Source organism: Diabrotica undecimpunctata, chromosome 4 (assembly GCF_040954645.1).
Source record: "Diabrotica undecimpunctata isolate CICGRU chromosome 4, icDiaUnde3, whole genome shotgun sequence".
NCBI classification, from domain to species: domain Eukaryota; kingdom Metazoa; phylum Arthropoda; class Insecta; order Coleoptera; family Chrysomelidae; genus Diabrotica; species Diabrotica undecimpunctata.
Window position 1 is genome coordinate 145,060,189 of NC_092806.1, and position 14,492 is coordinate 145,074,680.

General features: G+C 33.6%; 1 protein-coding gene across 1 annotated transcript in view; it reads right to left on the bottom strand.

Annotated features, from left to right (window-relative positions):
- The window catches only part of LOC140440143 (uncharacterized), a 156,116-nt gene that overhangs the window by 52,317 nt on the left and 89,307 nt on the right, over positions 1-14,492 (bottom strand). The window contains exons 3-4 of the mRNA XM_072530448.1: positions 12,301-12,364; positions 4,448-4,563 (exon numbers count right to left, since the gene is read on the bottom strand). Of these exons, the coding sequence (XP_072386549.1) occupies positions 4,448-4,563; positions 12,301-12,364 (180 nt within the window). The remainder of the gene's footprint in view (positions 1-4,447; positions 4,564-12,300; positions 12,365-14,492) is intronic.

The window sequence follows — 14,492 nt, forward strand, 5'->3', positions numbered from 1 at the left end:
ACAATATTTAAAAATTAGTGAACATCCCTATTATCAATCGAAATTTTCGAACGCGTCATCGAGAATTGGAACTTCAGAAGAGACCATCTTAACCTAATCACGGCCAACATTTGGAAGAAATTATCTAAGAATTAATTGAAAAGAATGGTTCATTTGTATGATAATAAAGATTTTCAAATAAAATCCACCCTTTTCATTGTTTTTCCTTTTTGAAAAAAAAATACCTCTAAATGAATCACCCATTACTTCCCTACGGTGGTTTAATTCTAAATCTTTTATTTCATATACATTATTATAAAAAAAATTATTTTATAAAATCATTCTTTGCCCGTACTTATATCCAGATAAGAAATTTTCCGTGGCTTCGCCTCCTTTGAAACCCGAACTCCACCCATGTTATTGTCGACATGAAAAGTTCGATATGAAAGTGGCTGATGTCTTCGCTACTAGAGCCAAAGTGCTCCTCTTGAAAATTTCTCAGAACACATAAAAGGTGGAAGACGGGAAACTACTTTTGTGTCGTTTTTCGAAAGGAGATTGCTTAAAAAGGGTTGATGTACGAACGAACACCTGATAATGTTATTACCATTTGCGAATCTAAGTAACCTAGCCTGAATTGAATTTAAAATTGTTAAATTAACAATATTAACATACTTAAAACATACTGTAATTAACAATAACTTCTTATTTTTTGTCCATATTATTAGACAAATTATTTTTTCCTATTGCTTTCTGCTATTAATGGATTTTACCACTCTATAATTTACTCTAACCTATATAACTGGTATTGCCCACCAGAGATTTATTTCGTACTACGTTTATCAGATTTATTTTCCTTTTTGGCTACATATGGTCACTTCACATTGTGTCTGAATTAAATCGTTAAGTGGTGAAATGCAATATAATAGATAATATATAAGAGTATTTTATATGTTGTGACGGTGGCCTCAGATAAATACTCAGAGACCCAGGATAGGAGCTCTTACCGGACCCATCTTCGTTCTCTATTGTTATACACAGCGTTTTATATTTTCGCCGGTGTTCTATCTCCAGCGCGCATCGATGCAGGTGATAGATTGTCGGTGGGAGTGCGACATACAGAGATATGCCAGCTGGTAGCAAGCGCGGATGATGCTATTGTTACAATATAGTAAAATGGGTTAAAAAATACGGAGGTACATATCACAATTATTCTTTTCTTTGCCGACTACTAGATAGTAATTTTCAGTCTTTATGAGAGGAACATAGATATGGAGCTATAATAAATAACCAAGTAATAAGTGCTCTGAAAGACGTTGTAGACAGATCTTGTGGTAATCAAAATAAAAAGATCTGATGAATCAACACACAAAAGAACGTAAAGTCGGTTCGCTATATTTACGCGAGTTTCGGATTAAAAATTTTATTGTAAGTACACAGTTTTAATTACCTGCTCTTTGGGGAAATATCAACTGGTCAAATGAAATGAAAAATAATCCATAACTTTTTTTAATTAAATAATAATGGAAAATCTTTTATATAATTGACAGTATAATAAGGAGAATTACTTCATTAATGGAGTCTAATGTGGCTAATATAAACCTAATAATAATTTTATATTACACTTCACACAGAAAATATGGTCTATGTATATTTGTTCCATGGAGAGAATTTCTAATGAAAGATAAAAAAATTTAACTTGCCAACAAAAATGAAAATCAGTCATTATCATCAAAAATATCATAATCGTCATCATTATCACTGTCATCACCATTAATTGTTATTATGATTGGACTTATTTCGTTTATTTTATTTTCACGAGTCCACCATTCTTCTATTTGTTTTTCGCACTTGAATATACAGTTGCACCACACTTCTGGAGTTACAATTGAAAGTGCCTTTCGCCAAGTTTCCCGAACTGCGTCGTCGTTATAACCGTTAGGCCCAATATGGTTGTCATAATATTGTTTGGCTATTCCCCATATATATTCGATGGGATTAAACTGGCAATGATACGGTGGCAGACGTAAAACTTGATGACCGTAACTTTCAATAATCTGATCCACAACAAAGGTTTTTGGTTTTGGATATTTGCCAAGCGTAATAATTCTGATTTTAAAATATGTTGTGTAAATGGTATATGTTCCTTTGTCAACCATTCTTTAATTTTATTAACAGTCCAAGAATTCGTTGGACTTTTGTTTAATACTTCAGAATGGTAAGGTGCATTGTCTAAAATAATTACGCTGGGCTCACTTAAACCTGGGAGAAGTTTTTCATGTAACCCTTCTACAAACATTTCTGTGTTCATATTATCGTGATAGTCACTTGATTTTGATTTAGATGAAAATATTAAATCAGCACCTTCTATAAAACCCGATTTCCCTCCTGCATGTAAAATTATGTGTCGCTTCCCTTCTCCATCAGTATGTTTGATAGACTTTACGTTATCATCTTGCCATATTCTCTTGGTTACACCCCTAGAAAATATCCATGTTTCGTCTAAATATATAAAATTTGCCCTTTCTTCTTTTAATTTAGAATATTTTCTTAGAAAGTTAATTCTTTTATGCACAACAGAACTTCTTTCACAAAGGGCTTTTCTGTTATCCTCCTTTTGAAATTTGAAACCCAAATTATGTATCACTTGCCATAGACTTGTTCTGCCAATTTCGTCAAATTTTCTATCTTTTAATTCCGAGAGAATTGTATTTAAGGTCACATGTTCCTTGTCGGCTCGCATTCGATAAATGGTATCACGAATTTCAAATTTTTTTCCATCTGGAATATCTTTCGTTTTCAATGATAAGCGAGTTTTTCGGTGATCTTCTTTCGGAAGTTCATTATTGCGATTTTGTAATACTCCTCTTAGTTTGGTTTCACTAATTCCTAGAGTATCACATACGCGTTGTTGAACAGACATTACCGATTTTAAAGGAACGCCATTTTCTTTTTCATCCGTAAAATACTTATGTACACTACAAATTAGACTATCTATATCTAACACACGTCTAGGCATTTTTAAATATTTCCACCAAACATACAATGTCAACACTGGCAAAGAATCAATTCAACTGCAATATTGTAACAAATTTATACCTACCCTAATGTTATTTTAATGTATTTTAAAATATGACCATTTATGCAGTTTTTACCTAATTTTCTGGGAAGTCGTTTACTGCAACTGGTTATCAATAAGTCATTAGCATAATTTTGTTAATCCGAAACCCGCGTAAATATAGCGAACCGACTATATTAAATAACCGAGACAAATCGAACAGAACAACATAGCAGAATATAGACGAACAAGAAAAGGAATACCAAAAGAGATAAGGAACTAGAGGTAAGTGGGGCTTTAGTGGGGTTCTCAGAATACATATATTTTTTTTCTGTGGTAAGTGATTTTTTTCATGAGTCCTATACTTAAATAGCTGTTTATTAGCTGAATACTTTCTTCGAAGGCACAAAGGCGGTTCTTGTGCTTCAGTGAGAACTGCACGATAAGGTGACGACATTATAATTCCTAGACTTATTTTAATTGCCTTATATTGAATTCTATCTAAGATTAATAAGTTTGATTTACTGGTTGAGGCATAAATAGTACATCCATAATCCATTATTGAGCGGATGTATGACTTATAAAAAGTAAAAAGAGTTCAAAAGTAATTGTTGGATTCAAAAGAAGAGTTTTTAGAAGAACTAAATAGACATTTTTAAAAAATTTTGTACTTTAATCCTAATCTAAATTATAATTTTATTAATTAATGTTTTTTTTGTTCGACGGTAATATCACTCGAAATTTCCGATTTTATCTTTTTTACTTTTTCTCCTGTTAAATTTATAAAAGACAAACTGTTTTTGATATTTAAATTGACTGTATACCTTTATCACTACTCAACTCAATATAATCCTTATAAAAATGTGCCACTATAATAAAAATTTCACGGTATTTACATCGCAAAAGGCAGCCAAATTCAATTTGCTCCTCGAACACCCTTCTGGGTTAAATATTCGCAAATGTTTCTCGGTCACACCTTTCCAATTCTACTAACGCCTTTTTGTGCCATTTACATAATTGGTTCTCGTAATTTCTTCATATTTCATTGTGACGGGCCCGTTTAAGGCCTAATCTGATGAATTATTCTACTTTTACCAAACACCAAGCTTTTTGGGTTAGTTCGAATGACTGTCGATTATTCTTGCGAAAAACAAATACAAAAACAGGCAAAAGCTGAGAAACACCGTGTCGGTAGTAAATCTGTGATAAAATTGGAGCTTCCAAAAAAAACACTGTGTTTTTAGAGATGTCAGATTGTTATATTAAATGGAAAAACAAATTGCAAGAATATTTTAAGAGCGTATTTTCAAAACACAAAAAAATCGAAGAAATGAAGAAATGTTAGATCCATTATTGCTTTGGTAATCTTAATTATAAATATATAGAAAATTATTAACATTCAGGTCTTACCTTTAAATCTCTGTGTACTATATTACGATTGTGGCAGTATTCTACAGCTGACAGGATCTGCCAGAACTTATTCCTAGATTGATCCTCAGTCATTCGACCGTACCTGGCAATGTAATCTGAAAACAACAAGAGTCAGTTATAAAAAAATATTTTTGCATAAGCTGCCTTATTTTAATATATTATTAAAAATTGTAAAACAATGTTTTACATCATCAAATTACCATTACTTTCACACTTCTCCTGATGCCAATGTCGCTATAGAAAGAGGTGATTCAATTATCTTGTATTGTATCTGGTACACTGATAATCGCCACGTATACGTAGCCAGATTATCAGACAACCGATGGACGAAACGTATTGTCGAGTAGAGACCAAGACAAGCCAGCAGTGGACGCATAAAGGTTGATGATGATCATGACACTGCTGACTCACTAACATCGGAGGGTGTAGGAACAGATACAGTATTGATAAAGCAAGGAATATATATCCGGGTAAGTCTATCTAAGGATGTCTTCTTCTTCTTCCTCTTTATAAGCAATTCTGCTTATTATCTATCTTGTCTATCTTGTGTCCCTTCATTTATATACTGTACATTACATTTTCTTCTAATGTCTTCACTTCTCTTTCGATCTCAGCGTATTTCCTGTAATTCTTCTCAGTAGTCTCATCTCTGAGGGTTTCCAGTAGCCTTTGTACTATGGCTGTGTCGGGTCTTGTTTCTAAGGCATATGTCATTATTGGTCTTACACGGGCTTTATAAATACACTTGACTTCATCTCAGTGTTAATTTGTCTGTTTCGCCATATAGTGTTATTAAAGGCATCTTGCCAGTCAATTTGCTTTTTGTATCTGATCTCTCACTTCTTTGTCCAGGTCTCCATAGCTAGACAGTGTAATTCCCAGGTATTTTATTTCCATTACTTGTTCAATACTGATACCATCAATTTCTATTTTACATCTGGTTATTGTAGTTTTCTGAAATGAGATTGTCATATTAAACTCTTTTGCTCTTATGTTAAATCTGTGGACCAGTCTTTGTAGACTATCTTCATCTTGGGCTATCAATATTACGTCGTCTGCGTAACAGAGTATTTCGATTTCTTTGTTTTCCATTCTGTATCCTCTTTCTTTGTTAACGCTTTTGATGATTACATCCATGATCAAATTGAAGGGCATGGGGCTCAATGAATCCTCTTGTCTTATTCCGCTACCCATTTCTATAGGTTCTGTAAGTTGGCCATCTATTCTGACTTCCATTTTGTTGTTTTGGTAGATGTTTGCGATGGTTTTTATAATATTTAGGGAAATTTCTCAGTAATTTGCTTTATAACGACTATAGCATCTGTACACGATCTTCCACGATGAAAACCTGTTGTTCATCTGCTAAACTTAACCTCTGAGTTATTAGCACTTGCAAAATTTTAGTTGTAAGTTTTAGCGTAGTATTTAACAGTTTATACCTCTGTAGATTTGTGGCTGTTTTTATCTCCTTTTTTGGCTAGTAGTAATGTTATAAACGAATGTTGTTATTTGTTCCGTCATTGCTGCTCCACATAATTTCAGTAAATTGTTTGGTATCCCGTCTTTACCTGCTGCTTTTCTGTTCTTCAGGTTTTTAAATATTTTCCGAACTTTCTGTACATTTATATTAAGTTCTTCATTTGTGGTAATTTCTGGTGTTTCCGGTTCTAGTGTCGTTTGTTCTTCCGCTGCATAGAGCTTTTTTAGGTAGTCAATCCACGTATCCTTTTCTATGTGTTTTGGTTCTATTAGTTCCTTTATCTCCGTTACCTCTTATGAAGCGCGAATCTATATACCATAATAGCAATGTAAGAAGTATAGAAAAAATAAGGAAAGTGTTATGCATGGGCCTGGCAAGTGATCGCAGTACTAGTCTAGCTGTAATATACACTGTGATGCCAGCTCTACCGATTCGCCTGTTTATATACAGAAAAGACCTAATTTCCTACCAATTTTCATTTTTCGGTAGATCTTAAGTTACAAAGGTATATTTTAAGAGAAATCATCCTATATTCGGTACATTTAAAAAAGCCGAATGATTGCCTAAGCCGAATGAAAAATCTAAATTGAAAAATTAGAATTTTCTAAAAAATAAAGATTGTACCGTTTTTCTAAAATCACCACTTAAATTTAAATCCACTGATTTTTACAGAATTTTGATACTCTAACCAAAAAATAAAATTTTGGTAGCGATAACATTGTGCAACATTGCAAATACCATCATAACTACGTAGTGAGTATCTCAAATTTTAAAAATAAAAGATAAAAACGGTAGTAAAATAAAATAAAATGCACTAAAAAAGAAAATGTGTTGTGTTTTGGACCGTACCAACCTTACAAGCAGTCGATATCGTTTTCAAAATTCGAGAAATCAAATGGCTATTTCCTGTTGATAGGTACAAGTAAAATTGAGGTTGGAAAAGAGATAATTACATAAGAGACCATTCTGAGTTTATTTTTATCATCGCCAGGTAAGAACTGCAATTGATTATAGCACAATTTTTTTTTAGTAAATACAAATTCATTACTGTTTTGCACATTTAGCTTTTGTGTTTAAATTCTTCTCATCCTTATCACATGAATCTTATATTAGCATGGAGGGTAACAGACAATGTCTTCTTCTTTGGCTTTTTCATATTATGAGATTGCCATTTTCGTTCTACACAGCACTTTGTTCTCCCACTCGCCTTCTTTGAGGTCTATATCTGTCATAGCATTTTCTATGTACGTTTTCCATCTTATAGCAGGTCTTCTCTCCGTCCTCTTGTAGGCGGGTCTCAGTAGAATATTCTTTTCCGTCACCTCTGGGTTTCTTTATACATGCCCGTACCAATGCAGGGCTCATATCTATTTTCTCTGGTGGTTTGTAGACATCTTCTCATAAAGTTCGATTCAACTGTTCTTATGTTATTTCGTATTGTGTTGTCATTGACCATATTTGATCTTTTTTCTTTCTTTCTTTTTTGTTTCCTTTGGTTAGAGTATTGATTCATATCAATCCATGGAGTATTTTCGTGGCTTGTTTTCTCCGTGCTATTTTCATCTATATAAATTTTATACAAGCACCATCTCGGCCTATCATTGACCTTAAATACTTAAAAGTTTGCCACCACTCTAACCAGTTTGCACCACACAACGCACCACTCGTTTCCTTCGAGTTCATCCACCTCGCTCTAACTCTACTGCATGCACCTCCATCTACTTCCATATTACTCTGTATTAGAAATCCTAGCTTTAAACTGTTATCTTTCATATCATGAAAAACTTTTATTAAATAAAATAAATAAATTCAAATCATATTTTTAAAATATCGTTAACTATACTCACATGTAAATGACATGATTCACCACACTGTGGCATCTTGATTTGTACTGTAGCGTCTTAGAAAGCCACAGAGTGTGAAAAATGTCATACATATGTAAATATAGCGGAATACTTCTGTCATATTTATTCAATTTAGAAATGAACCAACAAGGGATACAAAATACGAACGCTATATTTGACAATACCACGCTCTATTTTATCTTGGTATACTGCATACAGAAAAACAACCAGAGGGATCCCGTCTTCGCTGTAAATATATCGGTGGTGGTTCAGGGACGCCTTTGTATATTGTGTGAGTTGATGTTTTGAGATCCCCGTCGTGTTCGAACGTATCTAGCGCGTCTTGTGACGTCAGAGCGTCAAGGTCTTGCGTAGGAGTTGTAGACGCATAGGATAACAGTTTCTCGCCACACTGATATCATTTTTCGAGCTGGTAAACCGGTCAATTATAAGGATCATTGGGACGGAATAAACAGTTTCGTAGTTTAGTATGCTACATTTGAATTTGGATACATTTACATAAATTATTTCATTACGTTATGATATTAAAACAGGGGTTCAAATATGATATTAAAAAAATTATGTGATAACATTTGGTACACAGTTAAAAAAATTTCGGTTTTAGTCCGAAAAATATTTAAAAATACTATTAGAGTAGAACACGTAAAGAGAGAGTTATATCCCGAAAGAGAAGAGGTCTGCATTTCGGCCTCCAGGTCAAAAGTAGTGTTTTAAAAAATTAGTTTTAGAAAAACTATTTTGTTCTTGATGCTTTTCGAAAAAAATTTCCTCTAATAATTTAATTTTATTTGCTATTCTCATGATACCTAAATGTAGAATCAATGAAGATGAATCTTACATCAAAAATCTACATATAGGGTACCAAAACTTACAAAAAACGGAGATTGCGTGTTTGCGCTTGATGTAGCAATACTAGCATCGACAGAAGACGATATCCATGGTGGAAGAATATGGAACAAAGCTTTGAACAAATTGGAGATAAACATGATCAGGGAGAAATCAAAAGTGATATTCATAGCAAAAGACAGATTAGATAAGTCCAGATTTTCAGAAATTAAACAGGTGAAATCGCTTGAATATTTATAAGTGACAATTGAAGGAACTGACAGACAAGAAGTAGAGCAAAGAACAATCATCAAACAAACGTTTTTATGGGTATATAGACCAATTCTTAAGTATGGGTGTGAATTCTGGGTACTAAATAAGTAACATCAAACTAAGAAACTTTTCATAGATTTCCAGCAAGCATATGATTCCATAAAAAGAAGCAAATCGTGGATAGCAATATTAGAAATGGGATGACATGGGACCCCTTGTCACCGTTGCTGTTCAATTTTGCTATAGCATATGCAATAAGTAAAATATCTGAGCTAACAGGAGGATTTGCTGATCAAGGATCAAAAGTGTTGCTGGTCTTTGCTGATGATATAGATGCAGTCACTCATTCTACAAGAGACGCAAAAGAGGTGTTTTCACAGCTCGAGAAGGAAACAGGTAGTCTGGATCTCCGAATAAATGAAGAAAAGACGAAATACATGGTAGTAACCAAAAATCCAAGACCAAGAGTTAGGCAGAACATCAGTATTAATGATCACAACTTGAAGTAGTAAAGGAGTTTAAATACCTGGGGGCGATAATCACAGCGGACAATCACATAGAAAAAGTTTCTTTTCAACATTATTAAGATCGAAGCTGCTAAAAAGAAAATCTAAATTAACATTGTACAAGTCGATTATTCGCCCAACTATTACATATGGCAGTGAAACATGGACTTTCAACCAGAGGGAAATCAATAAGATTCTAGTATTTGAAAGAAAGGTTCTTAGAATAATATTTGGCCTTCAAAGAGATGAATTCAGAGGGGATTGGAGAAGACGCCGCAATGCTGAATTGGTGACTCTGTATGGAACTGAAAACATAGTTAGACATATCAAGTCAAACCGAATAAGATGGTCAGGTCACGTGGTACGATCAGAGGATGACAGAGTGTTAAAGACATTGTTTTTTGAAAGACCAGATGGTAGAAGATCAGTAGGCCGACCGCGAAAAAGACGGAAGGATGATGTTGAAGCCGATTTATCTAGAATTTTGGTACAACAATGGGAAATAGAAGCGCAAGATCGTAGAGGAAGGAGGGCGATAGTGGATGTGGCGAAGACTCCCTTGAGTTGTAAAGCCAGTGAAGAAGAAGAAAGTAAGAAAGAGGAGGCAGAGATGAGACATTTACGAAGGGTACAGGAGTATTTAGAGGATAAGAGATAATTTTGATAAAAAAATGAAATTATTATTGAATTAAAATTAGTGTCAATAGCAGAGTATGTAAAAAAAGGCAGTTTTAATGAGGTCATCTGCAGATGCAGAAAAAATAAGATGACAGTGAAAAAGATATGAGAAACTAAAGCCAAAAAAACAAAAAAGATCTAGTCATAACACTCTATTGATACCGATTCGAGTACGGGAAGTTTAACAAATTTATCCTCCTAGGCCATATACAGTGTGTCAGTTTTAAAAATAACAATGGGCTTTATCTCACGAACAAAAGCTGATATCGAAAAATACTTGAAACCATTTCTAGGATAGTAAGGGGGAACTAAAATGACATGAAAGAAAACTCACCCCCATCAACCCCCTAGGCCCCACCAACTACAACCAAACAAGTTTAATGCAAACCCCTACTTGTGATCCATCATTGAAAAGACTATAAAAAATGCTATCTAATGGTATAAATAATAATTATACAGGATGAAGCAATAATTTTGAAACTTTGGCTTAAATGGAAAATTTAATGAGGTTTTTGTTGAACTACAAATTTGTTAAAAATGTCAATTAAGTAAATGTTTAAAGTGGATTCTGTTGTTTTGTAAACAATAGTACAGCCCATTTTCAAATTCTGCACAAACTTTGGCATATGTTGTTCTAGTAATAACGCGACATGCTTTCGTAATTCGTTCTCGCAATTCCCCAAGTGACGCACGTTGAGTTTTATAAACAACTGACTTGAGATAACCCCATAGAAAAAAGTCAGGTGGCGCTAAGTCTGACAACTACAGCTGAATGACAGTACCTATTGTACAAATTATTGAATTTGACAGAACCAAAAAAACAGATGTTTTCAACTAGTTTTGCAAAAACGGCAAATTAAGTTTTTATTTAACAAAAAAAAAATTCTGATGGACACTAATCATTAAAAATAATAGTCCGGGAGAAAACATTACAAATACAAAAGTCATAATAAGCCGGCTAAGATTAACACCCTGTATAATTATTAAACAATAATTTTACAGGGTCATCGACAGAATCAACAAAAACCTCATTAAATTTTCGATTTAAGCCAAAGTTTCACAATTATTACTTCACCCTGTATAATTATTATTTATATCATTGGATAGCATTTTTTATAGTATATTACAAGTAGGGGTTTGCAATTTAAACATTTTTGGTTGTGGTGGGTGGGGCCTAGGGGGTTGATGGGGTGAGTTCTCTTTCATGTCATTTTAGTTCCCAATTACTATCCTAGAAACTTTTTCAAGCATTTTTCGATATCAGCTTTTGTTCGTGAGATATAGCCCATTGTAACTAGCTTATTTTAAAATTGACACACTGTATATATATTTATATACAACAAAAACATAAACATCAAAATTTTCCACAATATTGTTTTTTTTTTTAGATCAAAAATTTAAAGGTGGATAATTCGTAAATGACCACAACGTGAATATCGATTTAAAATTCTTATTGATGGAAATATAACACCGCGTTTATGAACAAGTTGCATCTAAAGTGCAATAACATTAAATGTAAAGTATTAAATTGTATGATAAATGAGCCCATTTATTTTCCTTTTCGCGTTTTATTCATTGTTAATGCACGAAATATTTGTTGTCTGATATTGATTTAAAGTAAAAATAATATTCATCATAATTTATTATGACATAAAAGGAAAAATAAAAATAAAGCTAAAGAAATTTCCAACAAATATATGATATATTTTCATTTGTTTTCTACATAAGGCCAAATATATATAATAACTTATTATTCTTTTTCTTTATTCGTGTTTAGACAATTGCTGGCTCAGCTTCAAAGTTCGATCATAAAAATGCAAAGATTGCACTGGGCAGGTCATCTTATAAGAACAGATAATAAAATAACCGGTGGATAGACGAAGTGAGTACCGATACTAAAGAGATAATGAGGATAAGCCAAGGAAAGGAACGCTTTATAGCTAATGCTGGAAGAGACCAAGGCCCGACTTGGGCTATATCACCATTCAAGAGAGAGAGAGAGAGAGAGAGAGAGAGAGTATAACAATAATTTAACAAAAATATATTATCATTACATTATCTCCAATTATTTTAATCTCTTTTAATTATCTGGTCAAAACATCTACTTAGCTATAAAGCGACACGCATTATTGCCAAGAAATTAATTATGTGAATAAATAAAAAAATATATTATTGATACAATATTGATTGAACCACTACACTTACCAAAAATTTCTCCCTGGCTAGCATATTCTGATACTAAATAGATCATATTTTTGGTTTCCATCACCTGTAACAAAACAAAAAAATATCAGCTTAGTTTACACAAAAAAAAAACAAACGAATTGAACTGTACAAATGTAACGACAGACCGTCATTCTTTTAGATTATCCTATTAGAAATGACGCCAATTCTTCATGTAAATATTTTATTCCCAGTTTAGAAAATCTTAAGAAATTTTTTGGATCAACCCAAACAATAAGCCAAAATATACATAGGTACTCTTTGTTATTTTTTATTCTTTCGCTAAAATTATTTCCAAACACGCCTTAAAAAGTTTACAGCAATAATCTACAACGCATGATTACCATTGTATTAAGAAGGAGAGTTATAAATATTATACAAGAAATCAAGCAAAAAGTACAGGAAGGTGAGAAGAAAAGTGATATTGCAAAAGAATTTAAGATTCCTCTGAGTACTCTCTCAATTATAATAAAGCACAAGTTGACAATTAATGCTGCTCAAACTGCTGGAGTACGGAAAACAATTACTAAAGGTCAATTTCCTCATCTGGAAGAAAGTCTGGTCATTTGGTTAAGACAGTGTTGAGGACAAAAAGTGTCTATTAGCGGAAACTTGTTAAAGGAAAAAGCAAAAGAGTTCACGTCTACTCTAAGCATCAAAAACTTTGCGGTAAGTGAAGGATGGCTTACAAATTTCAAAAAGAGAAATGCAGTTGTATTTAAAAAAGTTTGTGGGGAAAGTGGATGCCCACTGTTGATGCAGTTTTCTTAGATTGGCACGGTAAATTGAAGACCTTGACTAAAAACTATGATGCCCATGACATTTTTAATACTGATGAAACTGGCTTATTTTTCAAATGTTTCCCGGACAAGACGCTTACTTTTAAAGATAAAAACTTAAACCCTTAGTGATAGGAAAAGCAATGAAATCGCGATGTTTCAAAGGTGTAAAATCGTTTGGTACGGATTATTGTGCTAACAAAAAGCTTAGATGACGACCGAACTTTTTAATAATTGGTGTTTAACAGTTAATGGGGACATCAAACGACAAAAGCGGAAAATTTTACTATTTTTAGATAATTGCACTGTCAACAACAGTCCTACTACATTGTCCAATATGACGTAACTCTACTTCTTTCTGCCAAATACAACTTACAAATTGCAACCATTGGACCAAGCGATCATCCATATTTTTAAGACGTTCTATCGCAAAGAAATTATTAAGCTCGTTTTAGAATCTCTCGACAAGCTTCTTCTTCTTCCTATGCCGTCCCCATTAACGGAGGTTGGCGACCACATTTTCTTCTCTGTCTTTTGCAACGTGGAATAATTCGTCTACAGTTATGTTTGTCCAGTCTCCAATATTTCGCAGCCATGACTTCCTCTTTCTACCTATTCCCTTTTTGCCATCGACTCTACCCTGCATGATGACCTGCAGAAGACTATATTTATTATTTCTTAGTATGTGTCCAAGGTATGCAGTCTTGCGTACTTTTATCGTTCTCAACAATTTTTTGTCTCGACCCATCCTTCTCAGCACTTTCTCATTGGTGACCCTGGCAGTCCATGGGATTCTCAACATTTTCCGGTATATCCAAAGTTCAAAGGCTTCAATCTTTTTAATTATTTGCGCTTTTAATGTCCATGTTTCTACCCCGTACAATAGTTGCGACCAGACGTAACATTCAACAAACCTCAGTCTCAGCGCAATATTCAGATTTTTGTCACAGAACAATTGTTTGAATTTTAAGAACGCTGCCCTTGCCGTTTCTATTCGTACCTGGATCTCTTGGTCAGGATCTAATTCTGTGTTGATGTAAGCTCGACAAGCAGCTAACTGCAAATATCACGGTTCTGACAGCTATTTTACTGATTAATAAGGCATGTAGAGTTGTAACACCCCTACCAATTCCCAATCTCAACTGCTTCAATACTTATGGATGATGAAGAACCAGCAATAGAACCATCAGTTGACATCAGCGATGTGAGTTTTTCTGATTTTGTTTAAGTGAATAAAGATGTTGATGTCTCAGGTTCACTAACCGATGGAGAAATTTTATCTGCGACAGATGCGAATGAAAAAGGTAACGATGAAGATGAGTACGATAAATCAGAACCTTTGGCAGAGGTATCAGTTAAGGAAGCAAGATCCTCATTCGATAACTTACAAACCTG